Genomic DNA, 17,608 nt, shown 5'->3' on the forward strand with positions numbered 1-17,608 from the left:
GTTTTGGCTATATGGCGTGAGGGTGAGTCCCTTTTTTGGAGAAAGTCCAAGGTGACAATTTTTGACCCAACTAGACCTCGAACCGCGCGTGCTCAGTCCAGAATTCCTTCCGTTAATCGCGTTGTATTGTCGAGTCCACGCTTCCCCGGCCGTTTTCTTCACTCTTTGCATGCAGCGTTGGGCGTGATTATATTCAGCAACACCCTCCTTCTCCTTTGACGGGGGACCATCATGCCCCCCGGTGACCTACCAGCCAGCCTGGTCGCAGGCAAACCCAGCGGCCGTCCTACTGTCAACACCTCTGGCTACGGGGCTAGCTACACAAAAAATACACCCACCTCTCCCGAAGACAGTCTCATTCCATTTGAATCACCAAGCACACGAACCGGTGGTCCAAGCCCAGTCACACCAGTGAATCAAGACGATGGTCGCTTGAGTCGCGGGCTGGGTCCCGACCAGGCCCACTATCGCGACCGTTCAACACACTCGGCCCCCCGAGACCGATCCCGAGTGAACGGGCGTCAGCATAATAAATCCCCGGGTGGCTCCTCGCGCCTGTGCCAAAAGTGTGGTGAATCGCTCACTGGTCAGTTTGTGCGGGCTCTAGGGGGTACTTTCCATCTAGAGTGTTTCAAGTGCGAGGTAAGTTCACTCTCGGTCACTGGTGTATACTTTCAATCCCTTCTAACTATTCGGTACTGCTAGGATTGTGGCGAAATCGTTGCTTCAAAGTTCTTTCCCGTGGATTCGGAGGATGGCAGCTGCCAATTTCCGCTGTGTGAGACCGACTACTTTAGACGACTGAGTCTTCTTTGTCACGAGTGTGGTGGAGCACTACGAGGATCATACATTACTGCGCTGGACCGCAAATACCATATCGAGCATTTTACTTGTTCAGTTTGTCCGACCGTCTTTGGTGCCCAGGACTCCTACTATGAACATGAAAGCAAAGTCTACTGTCACTTCCATTACTCGACTCAGTTCGCTCAGCGGTGTCATGGGTGTCATACGGCAATTTTGAAACAATTCGTTGAGATCTTCCGTAACGGCCAAAATCAACACTGGCACCCGGAATGCTACATGATTCACAAGTTCTGGAACGTGAGATTATCTCCTGCGGGCCAGACTTGGGAGCCTCCACCAGTTGATGAGGATGCGACCGAGGAAGAACGGAAACAAATCCGTGAAGAAGAAGATATCATGGAGGACAAGGTTTTCAACATCTGGAACACACTCTCAACGTTCGAGGAATCATCTGCTGCTTGCATCTCCGACATGCTCCTCCACGTCAGCAATGGCGCCTACCTTGACGGCGTTCTTGTCGCCAAACGCTTTATTGGTCACGTCGAAATTCTCTTTAGCGCGGTCGACCAATTAGCGAACTATATCAAATCCCACGAGTTGAAGGGTGAGTCCATCGGTCCCTTGGATTCATCTGAACCAACAGCTAATGTTACATCAGAACTTTCTTATGGCCGCGAAGCCAAACTTCTCTGCAAGAAGATTGTCGCCTTCTTCGCTCTTTTGTCAAAAACCCAAGAGACCGGAGTGCGCAAACTAGGCGTCACACAAGAACTTCTGTCTTTGGTGACTGGTCTTGCTCATTACCTCAAGCTCTTGATCCGCATCGGACTGCAAGGTGCACTGAAGCTTGAGCGAGAGAAATCAGCACCTGATGGGTTGCACAACTTCCTGCAGCATCTTCGTGATCTCGAAACACTCGCAGAAATGGAAGACGAGAGAGCTTCACTTGATCTCATGACTGGGGTGGAGGGGTTGGCTGATCAGTTGTCAGACTGCTGTATTGCCTGCAAAGAACCAATTGACGACGAATGTGTTTTGTTGGGACAAAGTCGTTGGCACATTAAGCCTCCTCATCTTACGTGCTCTACATGTGAGAAGGATCTGACTGCCGAACTCTCCGAAGCATTATGGAGCGAATCTGAGGAACAAGTCTACTGCAATGACTGTGCCACTCAGAAGAACCTTGGATCCACGGTCTACGGTGGTTTCGTCTCAGTGTCAAAGCTGCAGCAATTCATATTCTTGCTGAAGGTGGCGCTGGCGCGACTTCTCGCTGTACTTCGGTCTGGAGGGACTTTGCCCCACACCTCAGGTGAGATTTACTACCATGCCCCCGATTACACTAGCAGACTGGCTAATATGTTACGCCTCAGATGACCCCAATCTGCAGGGATATGAAGACAATGAAGGCCATCGAGCGCCTGGCGACGGTCGCCGTCCAAATAGACGTTCTTATTCTTACACTGGGGGCTCCCGGGACGGATTTGAAGAATCGTCCCTTGAGCAGACCGTGGGTGAGATGCGTCGTCTACGATCTATTCGTAATGAGCGAACTCTCTCCACAACATATAAGAGAGCCCGCGCATCACGGATCATTGATGGCCCTGAAGGACGAAGTGCCCGTCCAGGATCCTCCGGCAACGAGGGATCTGATCCACGGGGCGCTGGATTCCAGATCGTCGAGGAAAGAGATGCAAATGGTGACACTGTGACCGATTTAACATTCGGTACACAAGATGCTTTGACGCTGGACGATATTCCACGCATCGTCGCGGCTGAGCAGGCCAAGGAGCAACGACCCAACGCATACAAACATGCTGGTACAAAGCTCGTTGGTGGGATAGAGCCCATGCCCAGATACAACCGCGGCCATCAACGCGGAGTGTCGAGTGGAAACCTAGAGGCACTCATGGAGCCTACCCGGTCCAAGCGATATTTCTCTGAATTAACAGCTTTGGAGTACTTCATCGTCCGCCACGTTGCTGTGTTACAGATGGAACCCCTGTTGGATGGCTATTTCAATATGGAGGAATTGCTTTCCCTCATCGAGTCGCGCAAACCTACTATTTGGAACATCTTTGGTCGTGCCTTCAAGGACAACAAGAAGGGTGGCAAGAAGAAGGGTGTCTTCGGTGTTGGCCTGGACTACCTGGTTGAAAAGGAGGGCACAGAATCAAGCCACGGTGTTGGCCCTGGTGCGCTTCGCATCCCAACATTGGTCGACGATTCCGTTTCTGCTATGCGACAGATGGATATGTCTGTGGAAGGTGTTTTCCGAAAGAACGGCAACATCCGGCGACTGAAGGATATTGCGGAGACGATTGATACCAAGTATGACCAAGTTGATTTGACAAAGGAGACCCCTGTACAGATTGCAGCACTCTTGAAGAAGTTCCTTCGTGAGATGCCTGATCCCCTATTGACTTTCAAGCTTCACCGACTCTTTGTCATTTCTCAAAGTAAGTCCGACAGAGTCTATCTTGCTGACAACATCCATACTGACATTCGACAGAACTACCCGATCCAGAGAAGCAGAAGCGAGTACTGCACTTGTCATGTTGTTTGCTACCCAAGGCTCACCGCGATACTATGGAAGTTCTATTCGCCTTCTTGAACTGGACATCATCATTCTCACATGTGGATGAGGACTCTGGAAGCAAGATGGACATTCATAATCTTGCAACTGTCATCACGCCTAACATTCTCTACCCCAATGCCAAGAACAGCACCGTGGATGAGAGCTTCTTGTCTATTGAGGCTGTCAACGCCTTGATCACGTATAACGACGCCATGTGCGAGGTCAGTCCCCCACCATTCTTCCTTTCACTATTCCTGTATACTGACTATTCCCTAGATTCCGGAAGACCTGCAATCGATTTTGAGCGACCCGACTCTTTTCAGAGAGAATGCTGAAGTAACGACCAAGGAAATTTTGAAACGCTACGGTGATATTGCGCGAGGCAGCTTCTCACAGAAACCTGAGAACGGTGGTGAAACGTTCACAATCACCACACCCAACCGCAACAACAGCGCTCCAGCCTCTGCACGTATTGAGACCGACCCTTCTCAGGACGCGGCCTGGCAAATGCAAAGTTCAGTCCGCCATGTGCCAGGGCCCAGTAGCCACACACACTCGGCCAGTGCCAACCCTCAAGCTGGTCTCGACTTTGGCCCACCTCCAGCGGCTTATCACCGTGACCGAAGCACCAGCAATGGTAGTCAGCCAAATGCTCTCGCCAGTGCCGGTGCCAGCGCCAGTGCCAGTGCCCCCGATGGTCAATCACAAAATGTTGCATATCGACCGCGTCCAAGTCCAGGTGCCATGGGCGTTACTGGATAGACAGGTTCTGATTTTTCTTCTTCTATTCCTGCACAGCTGCTCTGTGATAAATCTCGATTTGCATTCATCCGTCTGATTCCTTCTCTGTGGAGTGTACTCTTTTCTTGGGGGCTTGCTTAGCGTTCTTTTCTTCTTCTCCTTTTGTTGAGTGACAGGCTTGGTTGACGGAGTTCTTTTCTTTTTTTTCTCTCCCTGAAAATTCCCCCACAGTGATCAAGCTGGTTGACCGCTGTGGATTAGTTCCTGTTTTTTTTCTCCATCTCTATAGGGGCTATGATGCCTTGCTTTTTTTTGTTCATCTGCATCTGATTAGAGGGATCAGCCATACCCCTACCTGTCCCTCTGGACCCATACATGTCCTGCTTTATTCATTCTTTCCGACTTTTGAGCATGCTCATTCTCTTCTTTTCTCGTGGGCCAGGCTCCGGCTTTACCTAGACCCTTTTTGTTTCTTTCCTTCCATTCTCATTCTTCTCTCTTGGTTTGGCTTCTTTTTTAAACACCAGGGAGCCTCTTATTTCCTTGCTCTCTCATTTTGTCCAATGAACATGATTGCCATGGCATCTGATCTGTAGATTCTGAAGTAAATTGTGCATTTCTCTTGTGAGCTTTCCCCCTAATCTTCTATTCTCGATCCACGTCTGTGTCTGTTTATTCTCATGCGTCCCCAAAATCTTCACTTTGTCTCCTTCTATAACTTATTGTGAACCTTATTTACTTACCACCAGAGACCATTGCGACACCTTACCGTCGATGAACAGCCTAGTGTTTACGAGCTGGCACTGCCGATTTCCCCGTATTTATGTGAGCGTTGCAAGCTATGAGAAATTGGCCAGAGATAGTATCAATTAATCCTCAGACATGACAGTTGGGTGTGCTGCACGCTTTTCACGTCAACTATCGGGTCTCAGTGATATCACTTCGAGCGGTTTCCGCCTTGTCTATGGGAGATGCTTCAGCATGCGCATTTCTGGCTTAGAGGACGACTCAATTTATCTCTTCAAGACACTAGAAATGCACTGAAATTGAATGAACGGGTTTGGATGGAAGCCCTCATAAGGACCTGAATGTATGATTGACATTCTAGAAAGACACCTATTATGATACTCCTCCGCATAATGAAAAAGAAAAGAACAGCGCCCAGGATCAAATATCCATAAGAAGTCACCCACGCTCAAAGTAACACGATCCCACCCAACTCCAAAGCAGAAAATCGCTGTATGGTTCACGACGGCCTCTCTAAATCCGCTTGCGCAATGCTCGGGTTCGAGTTGCGTTTTCAGTAGCAGCAGGAGCAGTAGTCTTCCGCATTGAAGGAGTGTTAGCAGGCTTCTTAACAGCCATTGACGCAGCCTGCATGCGAGGAGCAGCCGGCTTCTTTGCAGCGGCGCTAGAGGCCGCTGTAGCCTTTCTAGCACCGGTTCCAGTTCGAGTGGGTTTTGTGACTGTGGTACCCGAGGATGCATTAGATGAGGTACTATTCCTGCGCTCTGCCTGCCGAGTTGCCGGGCGTGGCAAAGGCGAGCGAGTAGTAGTCTTAGGTCCTGTAGCAGCACGATTGGTCGTCTTCTGGGCCCGGGAAGGAGGACGCTGGTCCTTCACCGCGGATACAGTGGCACCGCGCGATCGCAGCGGACTAGAAGGCTTCAGTGGAGATGTGGGGCGGGAGAGGTACGATGGTTGACCCTTTTCAGGCGAGGCACGGAAAGGTGAGTGTGGGTAGGTTCGCGAATTGTTGGACTTGGGAGATAGGATTCGGTTCTCGTTGCCTCGCACTTCTTGAGACACCACGCGCGAAGCCCCGCCGGCAGGTCCTGCCTTCACACGGCGTTTGGGGTTGTTCAAGCCTTCGCTAGCAGGAGCGTTCTCCTTGTCAGAGAAGTGGCCATCAGGGCTGTTTCGGAGGTTAGTTGGCGAGCTCAAGTTCATGTTGAGCATATGGGATATCGTACCTTGCCCTCCGAGTTCGACCGTCGCGTGTAGCAGAGGTTTCCGGGTCGACAGAGATGCTTGCAAGGTTACGCGACACCTTCGCAGGTGAATACTTTCGAGATGGCGACAGGTGCTGTTGCTTGTTTACCGTGGCATTGTGCTTGTCGAGCAGCTCCCCCATGTATGCCTTGCGCAACGAGAGTGGGATTCGGTTAACGCGTCGCTCAATACGCGCCCGAAGGTCATTAGCTTGAAGAGCATACTGAGCACGAAGCTTACGTGCGCGCTCAGTAACTAAAACATAGGTAAGCACCGTGTGTGCATAGGAAGACTATGTCGCAACCTACTTTCAAGTTGTAGATTGTCCATCAATGCCTGCTTCTGGTGTTGAGTGAGACGCATCTTCTTGGTAGGACTGCCCATAGGCGTGACGTCCATGGCGTCGGAGTTACGCTTCATAGCGGGCATTGTGCAAAGGGATATAACGTTAGGTGGGATGCTGAAGTCAAGGCGGAGCAAGGAGGACCACAACAAACAGCCAGAGAGGGCGGAGAGAGCGGGCAGAATGCAGAGCTTCCACCTCGCCTTCGTCATCCGTCTTCATCTCCCCCAATTTGCCCTTCTTTACCTTTGCCTTCTTTACATTAATTTCATTCCTACCTGCCATCATGTCGCTCGAAGCTACTATGATCATGTTGGTGACTTTCCTCCCCCATTCTGGCCGATAATCCTGACTAGCTATAGTGTCGACAACAGCGAAAGCAGTCGCAATGGAGACTACACGTGAGTATCGTGCTGCTGCTCTTTCATCTTGGGATAACATCTAATTCTGATAGATCAACCCGGTGGCAATCTCAAGTCGATGCTGTCAGTATCATCCACAGCGTTAAGATGCGTGTACACCCACAGTCAGCTGTCGGCCTCATGAGCATGGGCGGCAAGGGCCCCGAGGTGCTGTCAACCTTCACATCCGACTTTGGTGCAATCCTGGCCGGTCTTCATGAGACAAAAATCCACGGCACATCTCATCTTAGCTCGAGTATTCAGGTTGCAGCTGTGAGTTCCTCAGGCCGATTTCTAAGCTTCTCGTCACTGACTCTACGCTATTTTAGTTGGCCCTCAAGCACCGTATGGAAAAGTCCCAACGCCAACGCATCATCGTTTTCTCGTGCTCCCCTATCGAAGAAGATGAGAAGACCCTTGTGAAGCTAGCCAAGAAGATGAAGAAGAACAATGTGTCAATCGACGTGGTGGCATTCGGAGACCTCGAGTCCGATCAGACCAAGAAGCTGGAGGCCTTTGTTGAGAACGTTAAGAGTGGCGATGGTTCCAATCTCGCCATCATCCCTCCGGGTCCTCAATTGCTCAGCGAGGTGCTCCAGCAGACCCCGATCCTGGCCGGTGAAGATGCCGGCACTGGCAGTGGAGGAGGCGAGGGCGCCGAAGGTGGTAATTTCGGATTCGAGGACGCTGCTGAGAATGACCCCGAGCTCGCCTTTGCTCTGCGGTTATCGCTTGAGGAGGAGAAGAATCGACAGGAGAAGGAGAAGCGCGATCAGGAAGAGCAGGAAGGCAAGACGCAACTGGGCAACATCCCCGAGGAAGGCTCCAGCGGCGACAAAGATAAGAAGGACGAGGACAAGATGGATACTGCGTGAGGCTCTCGCGCCTTCAATATGATTGTGATGCATACCCGGCGTTTCCTTTTGCTTGTCCTATATTCTTGAGCCGCCCTGCTGGGTACGTTCTATAGTGCGAGAGAAATATGTGATTTTGGTCTACAAGACGGAGTGATCTCCAGCCACCAACCAGTACACGAATAAGCCGTATCTAATTCATAAAGTCATGATTCTCCCCCGCCCCAGGGGGAACTATGCCCTTCCTCGCAACCAGGCGCCTAGATGCCGATCGAATGCCTCACATCGGACGGGCATCTCGAGCTGATAGAAGGGATTCTTCATCACGTAGTCCGCATAGAGCTCGTAGATCTTCTGCACGATATTCTCCACATTGCCAGTCAACGGATCCGTAAACAACAAGAATTTCGTCCCCGTCAACGTCTGGAAACATGTCAATCGGAACTTGTCGGTCTCGAGGTAATCCAGGCCCGTTACTGGCACGCCTGGGTTGGGATAGGAGTACCCCGACGTCGCAGGAGTGGTGACGCTTGGGGAGGTGGCGGGGGAGGGCGCCGGATGTGCGATGGGAATCTTGGGTGTGATAGAACGAGTAATGGCATGGACACTGTCAAGATCAACATCAGACGCTGCTTCGGCTCAACAGAAGATGGCCATACCCGTGAAAGGTGCCTGCTAAGACGAGGTAGTCATTTGTCGAGAGCTTGCGCAAGCCCGGTTGGAATTCGCGCTGATAGATGAGACCACCAGCTTTGTTGATTATGATTAGGGAGAACACCGTCCTGGTGTTCGAAGGCATGTCAGTTGCGGCCAGCTGGTGTGCTGATTTGGAGAGGGAGCGTACATGGTGAATAGGTCTGGAGCGTATGGAATGCAAGGGGGCCAAGAACGCTACTGCATATGCGGCATGCCTACCAGGGGGAATTGAGGCGAATACAATTGAAGAGCCCAAGAGCTGAAGAGAAGAGCAGAAGGGCAGAACAGCAGAAGTGAAGTGTGCAAGTGTAGTTCGAATGGGAGTCGAGTTCCGGGTGTGGGGTGACCGCCTTGGAGATGCAGCTTAGGTCTGTTTGGGGCTACAGGGTCAAGGCTACGAAGTAGAGGCTACAGAGTCAAGGTGAGATTTCAATAGGCCAACATTAGGGAAAATCGCATACAAATCCTCCCACAAGCAAATGCCTGAATCCTGCGCTTTTCTGATCAGCGAGCTTCAGGTCGTCACCTGACACGTGCATGCCCTTGAATGCTCACATCTGTCAAACTACCAAGTGCCAGGAATGTTTTTCGATCTTTCACGATGAATCACACCTCTAAGAACGTTGTATCCCGTAATATCCCTTGTACTGTAAACCCCAAAGAAAATCACAAGAAACTCACCTCTCAGTCTCCACCAACGAAGCCAAACAAACCTGCTCATCCACAAGGGTCAAGATGCCCTCTGTCAATCCCCACTCACGAAGCGCCATATCTTCTGCCTCCTCTTCAGAGAAAGCCGGATCCTGTCTCTCAAAATGGCGCCCAACATGTTCCATCCGGGCATCCCAGCTATTAATGCCTGAGAAACACTCTCCACAAAACCCACAACGACTGTGAGGGGGTGGTTGCCGCACACGATGCCAGCATCTGTTTTGAACTTGCTCAAGGCCAGACTCAAAAGCACCATGCTCGGCATCGGTAGGTGCTCTTCGCCGGTCAGTCTGCCGCCAGGGAGCATGCATACGACGCTGGTGTTGAGTAAAAAGATCTTTGCGATTGAAGTCATTTGGCTGGCAGGACTGGGGAGTGGTAGATGTATGTTCCAGAGATTGGGTTGACATCTGTTGTGTCTGGTTATTACATCTGCCTACATCGCATCGGTAGAACCCTAATAGAAGGTGCTTTGTGGTGAAATGACGCTTCCATTCATTCTTTGAAGTAAAAGTGCTTTTGCATCCGTAGGCAACGAAACTGCAGATAAAGGTGCGCGAGGCTTCACTTTCGGGTGATGATGTTACTGCTCGGGGGTGACGACGGCCTTGTGTTGACGGGGTGCGCTTTTCTGTTGATTTGCAGACGCGAGATGTGGATCTTATTCTCCCTCCTCGTTTAGGGCACGAGGATACAGGGATCGGAGCCTGTGACAGAGCTTCTGGTGTTTTACGATGATAGTAGCAGCTTGGCTGGGAGATTTCATTGAAGTTGAAAGGCGATATCTTGTCAGGGTAGACTTCAAATTTGGGGGATGTTGATAGAGTGAGAGACGGGTCCAAGTCGATTAAGCTGTCTGGCATGGAGTGAATGCTCCTTTGCTCATCAAACGGCGATACGAGTGCATCATCTTGCTGATATGGCGAAGAATCATAATAATTCATGAATGGTAAACTGCCACTGCCACTACTGTGGGGGCTTTGGGGGCCAGGGATTATTTGTAGGCCGCTGTGACATAACGAGGAGTGACCATAGGAAGGTGGCTGTGTCGATAGGAACTCGGATTTCCACCACGGCTGAGGAAGATGGAACACTTCCTGTGATTTTTCTCGATCGAGAGAAAGAGATGGTTGTGTTCTCAAGACACGAGTGACAGATTGAGCATCGGCTGGAAGCGAGGAACCAAAGCGTTGAAAAGGCTGCAACTCGTCGGACAAAGGAACTTTATGCGAGAAGCATAGGAACGGGGCGTAGGAACACATAGTAAAGTAGCTTCAGAAGACTTCAAATGAAGAGACGACTTGAAGACGGGGAGAGGAGGAGAAGAGATCACTAGTAAGTGCCCACAGAGGATTGGGTCAGAAGTATATTGAGCCTCATGAACAGCCCCAGAACGCAAGGGAACTGCGATGATAGGCCGACGCAGGTTTGGATAGGCCACGAAGCCCTAACTATCAGCCAGTGATAGACCAAGATCGCGATCCTAGTTATTTCCAACCCACTTAAGTCCACCAATGCACGTATTTGGACCCCAAACTTCGCGTCAACAACTCACAGCTGCATTGGCTGTGAGCTACCTCCCTCTTGTCGACTCTTTTTTTTTTTCAAGGCCTACCCGACTGGTTCTAATGAAGCGAGTGAAGCGTTCACGGGATGTCTCCCTGGGTAATAAATAAAACCCGGTATTCTGGACTCTGCTTTTCTCTCAAATGCTGAAGATTTTCGGGGTTTGATGTTTTCCCCCTGAGCTTCCTACCTTTGAACTGTTCATACCCTGTTTCAACTCGACTCGGTATTCAAGTTGCCCACACCAAGAGAGATACCCGGCCATAATGGGGCTACCTTGTCCGTACTGCACCATACAAACTTATTTGAAGAATTGAGAAATGGTTCAATAGGTCCTAAGAATCAGTGATCTAATCTAGACAAATAGCAATGCCACAAAACTACCACTTAACATACTGTACTTTCAAGCCTTGACCTTGCGCGACCATTGCTTAGGCACACGTATGAGCCAGTACAGGAACACTGCCGCAACAATATTGAACCCCACAAAAGCAAACAAAATCCCAATATTACGCCAGTGGTCCGAGTACTGCATATTCAGACTCTCCAGGAACTGGTCTGTCCTTGACAAGGAGCAAATCTCGCAATCAGTTAACGCTTCGGGGTTCAGCAGGCGGCCATGGAGGGCATCGATATATGGGCCCAGATAGCTAGAGCAATTTTGACCTGCTGGAGGCGAGACTGTGAGGAGCTCAATGCTCGAGCATTCCACGGTTGTCCCAGCCACTCCTGTTGAGAGTACGCTAGACACGAGATACGTGAACGGGGAGAGGCGATACATGAATATCCAGAAGCGGGGCAAGTCAGATGGGCTCGCAAGCACACTAGGAATCCAGTCAGCTATTACTTTCAAGAATGAAAGGATTGGAAGCCACGTGCCCGTTGAAGATTAAGCAGAGCGAGAACAAGAGTTGTGCAACGTTGCCCCCAGTCTCGGGCTGTTCGATACCAGCAATTACCATGGAACTGAAGGTCGATGTGAACATGAGAAAGACTAAAATGAGAAGGAACATTACGGCGCTTCGCTCAGTCACTGTATCGGTCGGTTCTGCGTTGTGATACAGTCCGATCGGATAATACCAACAAAAGAATGCCGGCACTGACACTAAGATGTTCCATGGCAATTCCACGAAGATACTAGCCACCATGAATGCCTTCCACGAATAAGTTTTTGATGGCCGTTCTCGAACCTCATACAACGCGCGCTGGGTAGCGAAGCTGGGCATCATTTGCTGTACCAGATTGGGGAAGATGATCAGAAGCATAAAAATGGCAAACATCTGGTTTTGCAAGCCTTGGAGACTGGTAGGCATATGCCAGAAGGTGAATCCGATGAACAGAGGCTTTATGGTCAGTCATAGAAGTCATACGAGTCTTGAAATGCTTACAGGGATGATGGCTGTCGCAGCTTTGGAGTAGAGATATCCTGGGGACCTCCAATACTGTTGAAACATCCGTTGAATGCAAATTATGAATTGATACCATATTGGCATGGCAAACTGTCCATATCCTGCGACTTGAGGAGGCTCAGGCTTTTCCAGCAGCTCTGCTTTCATTGCAACTAGGTCCCGACGAACCTGCTCACACTCGCTGCTGCTGTTCCATTGATCTGCCCAGTCTCTATCCGCGTGAGAGCCTGGAGCAGCTCCGATCACCTCTAGCATCCACTCGGCGGGGTTTGCATTTGGGGGACATTTGATTGACCCCTTGCTTTCGAAATATTCGATCAATGTCTTCATATGCTGTCCGAGCTCTCCGAAATAGACCGTACGTCCTCCTTTTGCTAAGAACAATAGCCGATCAAACTGCTGCATAAGCATAGCCGAAGGTTGATGGATGGTGCACAGAACAGCCTGACCATGGTTGGCAAGGTTCCGCATCAACGTGCAAATGGACCATGCAGTTTGACTATCCAAACCCGATGTTGGCTCATCAAAGAACAGTAATAGTGCTGGCTTAGCTGCAAGCTCCACACCAATGGTCAATCGCTTTCGTTGTTCAACGTTTAATCCTTCACCGAGAACCCCCACAACAGCCTCTGCATATTCCTCCATACCGAGCATGTGAATGACTTCTTCCACATAGGCGATCTTTTCAGCACGAGGGGTACTAGCAGGTTGGCGAAGAAGAGCGCTAAAAGTCAAAGCCTCGCGGACTGTACTGGTCTCCAAATGAAGATCCTGTTGTTGTACATAGCCTGTCTTCCGTTGAAACGAATCATCTCGAGGACGGCCGTCCACAAGCATATCTCCAGTTATCACACCCATGGTAACACGATCTGCCAAAACATCGAGCAAAGACGTCTTTCCCGCGCCCGTGACACCCATGAGAGCTGTCAGAGTGCCTGGCTTTACCCAGCCATCCACACAGTCCAAGATTCGACGTGGTGTTCCTTTGATTTTGATGTCATAGCAGACATTCTCCCAATGGAAAATGGATGTCTGACGGATGATGGCTGCGGTTTGATCTTCAGTTTCAGCAACTGCAACATCGCTCTTTTCCGAACCAATGGATCTTTCCGGATCGGACTTTTGGTTTCTAGCAAAGACTGGGATTCTTCCTCGTGGAAACACGAGGATTTCACCCTTGGACGGTTTGGCCCGAACCAGCTCGCTGGCAAGGATGTACATCACCAAGAAGGCCACAAAGAATGCACAGAGGATACCGTAATTGCGCCACAGATGAGACCTGAAGTATCGAAAAGTGGTATTTATGTAGGCATCTCCATCAATGAAATCCTGCCCTGCTACTGCCCCTTTTTGTGAACAGATCTTAGAGCTCATCGGTGCATCCTTGTACATGGGCAAGATACCCGGTACATACTGGGAACAAGGAAAGTGTCGACCACTAAACTCGTTGATCATCAGAGATTCAAAAGCGTACGCAATTGGGTTCAAATAATTTAACCATCTGAACCAAGGATGCATATCTCTGACTGGAATTGTAAATCCGGTGTAGATGATCAAAATCATCATAAACAGAGATGCAGGAAGCATTGCTTGTGCCATAGATCTTGAAATTGCTCCGATAAAACGGAAGAGATTCGACATGGTCAGTGTTGTGGTGAAGGAAAACAGGAAGAAAATGAAGAAATGGCCTGGAGTTCGGCGAAGATGCGGTATGAAGTAGATAATAAGATTGAACACAATTGCAAGCAAGACCTTTGAGGGCAGTTCCACGATGTAAGAACTGATGGCTTCTGCTGAAGGGTGATACAAAGCATACTTGTCATGCTTTTCCACGATGGACCGTTGATGCCACATGATCATAATCTCAAGGGCACTTGAGAAGGCGTTCATGAGAATTGCAAAGAAGAGCAAAGAGCCACGTCGAAAGAAGCTGTCCGTATCGGCATCTAAATTGTAAAAGATACTGGCGATTATCAGACTCATTGCCGTGTTTCCAATGACAGTGGCAAGGGTCATGCTGAGATCCCCCTGCAGGCGTAAGAAACCTCGCCAAAGGCAGAGACGAATCTGCATTGGATATGACAGAGTGTACGGTGAGGCTGCACGGGTACCTTTCGACTTCTCTGCCGCACGAGAAACACTGAACTCTTTGAACTTTTCTCCATCCGGGCTATTTCTATGGCTTGCGTCAATTTCAGCTCGTAGCTGCGCCCGATCAGGGCTAGCTTTCCAGCGAGCTGAAAACTCATCCGGGGTCCGGGGTACAGCACTTTCAAACCCTGGCCTCACGAGGCGCTCAGATGAGCTGGTCAGTGAGGTGAGGAAGTCTGCCGTAGTTTGTCTGTCTGGACAGTCGAAGCCCATCTCGATAAAGAACCGCCGGGCATTGTGAGCATTGCCGAAGTAAATCTGTCGGCCTTCATAAAGAACGATTGCCTTGTCAAAGAGATCGTAGATTGACTGACTAGCTTGGTAAATGGCGACGATTGCAGTTGTGTTGCTGTATTCTGTGGAAAGACGAATATTTTTGACAAACTCGAGTGCGGTAGAGCTGTCCAATCCTCGAGTACTATTGTCCCAGCACTGCAAGGGAGCGCCACACAGTGTAGTTTCAGCAATGCTCACCCGCTTTCTCTCACCTCCAGAAACCCCACGGATGAATTCATTGCCTACTCTAGTATTCATGGTATGAGTAAGACCAAGCATCGCCATTACAACATCACGCATGTGCATTGCATACTGATCTCGTGTCACCCCAGGAAGACGGTTGCTTGGGGCTCGAGCCTGGGCAGCAAACAGCAGTGTATTACCGACCGTCAGCTGTGGGAAATGTATTTCCGTTTCAGCTTGGTAGATCACCTCCCCGCGGAAACGGCCGTGCATGTCGTCCCACGAAATGCCGTCATAATGCACTTCCGTGTTTTTGTCTTTGTCCAGATAGAGCCCATGGGTTTCTCCTGCGAGGGTCTTGAGAAAGGTGGAGCATCCGCTGTAGGTGACTTAGTGATTTGCCTTGTTTCGAGAAGAAGTGTTGAGGATGAAATTCAGTAGACTTCTTCTCGTCCGCTTGCACATACCTGCCCGGGCGACCTAAAACAACCAACATCTCTCCACTATGCACGATTCCTTCAAACTCTCGCAGTATGTCGATTCGCACTTTCTTGTCCATTCCCAGGACCCCTCGAAGCCACTCCGCCGCTTTGAGCCAGGTATTGGCAACGTTCATCTGGTAGTCGGCTGCGGTGCCATAGCCAAAGACATTGAGATTGCGAAACGAGACCCCTACTGTACGACGCGGGTGCCGGTCCGCATCATCGGATACCATTTGCAACATGTTCCTGACCCATTTGCGCGAGATGAACGTATCACTGTTGGGGTCAAGTTCAGGGTCTCCAGTTGGATCGAGGAACGTGTTGATGCCCTCGGGCTTGTCGACCTCCAGACTATTCTGGCGCGAGACGTGCGAGATTGATTGAGCCAGTGTAGTGATTTCCTTGTCCGGATCTTTGGATTCGGTAGTCTCCATGGCGTCACTATCGGGAGAGTGGATTTGATCCTGCATCTTGTCTGATGATTCCAGATGAGATGAGATGAGATGAAAGAGAGAGACACACACAAAGAAAAAAAAAAGAAAAGAGGACGGAATCCGGGATGGCAAGCATCCGAGAGAGTACTCTCCGACTGTCACGGGATCCCAAGATTTAGGAAGGTGCGCAGGTCAACTTTATCTCATCGCCTGTTGACGACTTTCTGCTTGCTGCTTGCTTGCTGATTCACGTACTGTCTTCTTGCCTTCTTGCCTTGTTCACATCTCCGGGATGTCTGCATCGGTAGGCACCCTTCTATTCCCTTCACATTTGTACGAGTCTGGAAATAAAGCATGCGAAAAGGCGTTCCGCAGAGCAATACAGGCTTTAAAGCCTAAGCGCGCCTGCAGTTCATTGGTTGCGTATTCGCCTCGTATTCGGACCGCCACATCCCAGCAACGTCCCAATCTGTCCCGGAGGATATTCGGATGAGCTGGCATCCGGAGTTTTATTATGAAGCTGATGTGAGATGTCAAGTGCACGTTCCTCGCTTGGAGCCATGTTGGCAGGGTTCTCGAATTAACGTTAAGGTAGGGAAGCCTGCCCTACATGAACGTTAAACCTATCACCGACATTGTCGACATGTCTATACTTCTTGGAAGAAGCGTGTTAGGATCTCAGAGTGTTGAGATATGAATACCAAAGCAATTCAATGAGTAGTATTAGAGATAATTAGAGATAGGGAGGAATCTTCTACAAATTGGACTCAATAGGGGCCAATTGCACGCATCGTATACTGGTCGAATGGCAATACAGTTTTCTCTTTCCTTGTCTTCTTTACAGGCTTCAGCTTCGAGTCGAGTCCTTTGTCATCTCCTTACAATCACTGATGCCATTGTTTCTTTTTCGACACCACTTAGTCCTTGCATCACTAAGAAAGGCTTTTGTGCATTCTGAAAGGTCTATAATACCCTCATGTTGACTGCTAGTCTTGAAAAAAAAAGCTACAAATATGCCCATATATCTGCTTCTGTCTGAGGCATTGTACATTTCACACAGAGTTCAAATCTACCTTCGTCCCTCTCGGACACTATTTCAACATATTGTAATGTCGGGTTCTTCAAATTCAAGACAAAGCCAACGCCCGTGGCGAGAGGCACCACTCTCAAACAACATCCGAGACGACCTCGAATGTTTTGAAGAATTGAACCTACGTTCTACGCCGGGGGACATTAAAGCTCGCAGAGAGCGTGGTGCTCTTTATCAATCGTGGTTAGATGATCCCAACGTTCCAACCTGTCCAGTCGCTCCAACAACACTAGACTGGACAAGGGACATTTTACAAGCCCCTTTGGAAGCAAATCGGTTTGAACTCCAACAAACTAGCTGGGAGGGCCCCCCTGCCGAGCTAAATGCTAGCTTTCACGATAATATGAATATTCCCTTTGATGACTCCTACCGCCGTACAAAGATCGTTTCCGTAAAGAGAAACCGAACTAATGGCCAGAGCTGCTATGATCAACTGACTGCACACGGAATAATCGTTGCTGATTCAATCTGGAGACACGGCATTGGCCCAAGGTGGAATGAAATCGCCAGGGCACTGTATGTGAGGGATCATGACATCCACACTCTAAGGCATGTATTGATTACTACAATAATAAACCACGAAGCTCACATGGTTATACAGGAGTTAATGTTTGACGATGCTCGCGGACTCGATGTCCAGGAAGTCGAAGGCGAAATACACGCCATAGTTGAGCACGGTACGTCTCAATATCAGGAGATTCTTGGTATGAAACTGGGCCGAGCAGTGGCTTGCCTTATTCTATCGGCATTTCCCAGGGGTACTATGCGTATTTCTCGCATTATTCCTTTCATCGACTCCTCAGGCGCAGTGGAGCTCCGTTTTGATTTTGAGCCGGTGAATGAGTAAGTTAAGCAGATGGCATATTTTTGTCTGCTAGATTGGATTAATTCTTTCGA

General features: G+C 49.7%; 6 protein-coding genes across 6 annotated transcripts; 2 read left to right on the forward strand and 4 right to left on the reverse strand.

Moving 5' to 3' along the window:
• Window positions 1-231: 231 nt before the first annotated feature.
• Window positions 232-4,144, forward strand: N7511_003594 (GTPase-activating protein LRG1; the record flags this gene model as incomplete). The annotated part of the gene is made up of 5 exons (XM_057126019.1): window positions 232-642; window positions 706-2,116; window positions 2,178-3,263; window positions 3,317-3,603; window positions 3,659-4,144. 5 exons carry the CDS (start codon window positions 232-234, stop codon window positions 4,142-4,144), a joined length of 3,681 nt encoding a protein of 1,226 aa, XP_056984909.1.
• Window positions 4,145-5,383: 1,239 nt separating this feature from the next.
• N7511_003595 (uncharacterized protein) lies at window positions 5,384-6,544 on the reverse strand (the record flags this gene model as incomplete). Its single annotated transcript, XM_057126020.1, has 3 exons — window positions 5,384-6,038; window positions 6,097-6,370; window positions 6,424-6,544. 3 exons carry the CDS (start codon window positions 6,542-6,544, stop codon window positions 5,384-5,386), a joined length of 1,050 nt encoding a protein of 349 aa, XP_056984910.1.
• A 200-nt stretch (window positions 6,545-6,744) lies between these two features.
• Window positions 6,745-7,734, forward strand: N7511_003596 (proteasome regulatory particle base subunit RPN10; the record flags this gene model as incomplete). Its single annotated transcript, XM_057126021.1, has 4 exons — window positions 6,745-6,770; window positions 6,821-6,859; window positions 6,913-7,132; window positions 7,189-7,734. 4 exons carry the CDS (start codon window positions 6,745-6,747, stop codon window positions 7,732-7,734), a joined length of 831 nt encoding a protein of 276 aa, XP_056984911.1.
• A 213-nt stretch (window positions 7,735-7,947) lies between these two features.
• N7511_003597 (trafficking protein particle complex subunit 4) lies at window positions 7,948-8,512 on the reverse strand (the record flags this gene model as incomplete). The annotated part of the gene is made up of 2 exons (XM_057126022.1): window positions 7,948-8,320; window positions 8,373-8,512. 2 exons carry the CDS (start codon window positions 8,510-8,512, stop codon window positions 7,948-7,950), a joined length of 513 nt encoding a protein of 170 aa, XP_056984912.1.
• Window positions 8,513-9,086: 574 nt separating this feature from the next.
• Window positions 9,087-10,382, reverse strand: N7511_003598 (putative C2H2 finger domain protein; the record flags this gene model as incomplete). Its single annotated transcript, XM_057126023.1, has 1 exon — window positions 9,087-10,382. The coding sequence occupies one exon, from the start codon at window positions 10,380-10,382 to the stop codon at window positions 9,087-9,089; it is 1,296 nt and encodes a 431-aa protein (XP_056984913.1).
• A 707-nt stretch (window positions 10,383-11,089) lies between these two features.
• Window positions 11,090-15,657, reverse strand: N7511_003599 (uncharacterized protein; the record flags this gene model as incomplete). Its single annotated transcript, XM_057126024.1, has 4 exons — window positions 11,090-11,510; window positions 11,791-12,029; window positions 12,075-15,084; window positions 15,173-15,657. The coding sequence occupies 4 exons, from the start codon at window positions 15,655-15,657 to the stop codon at window positions 11,090-11,092; spliced, it is 4,155 nt and encodes a 1,384-aa protein (XP_056984914.1).
• Window positions 15,658-17,608: the final 1,951 nt, after the last annotated feature.

This window comes from Penicillium nucicola (assembly GCF_028828085.1).
Source record: "Penicillium nucicola strain IBT 29836 chromosome Unknown utg000003l, whole genome shotgun sequence".
NCBI classification, from domain to species: Eukaryota; Fungi; Ascomycota; class Eurotiomycetes; order Eurotiales; family Aspergillaceae; genus Penicillium; species Penicillium nucicola.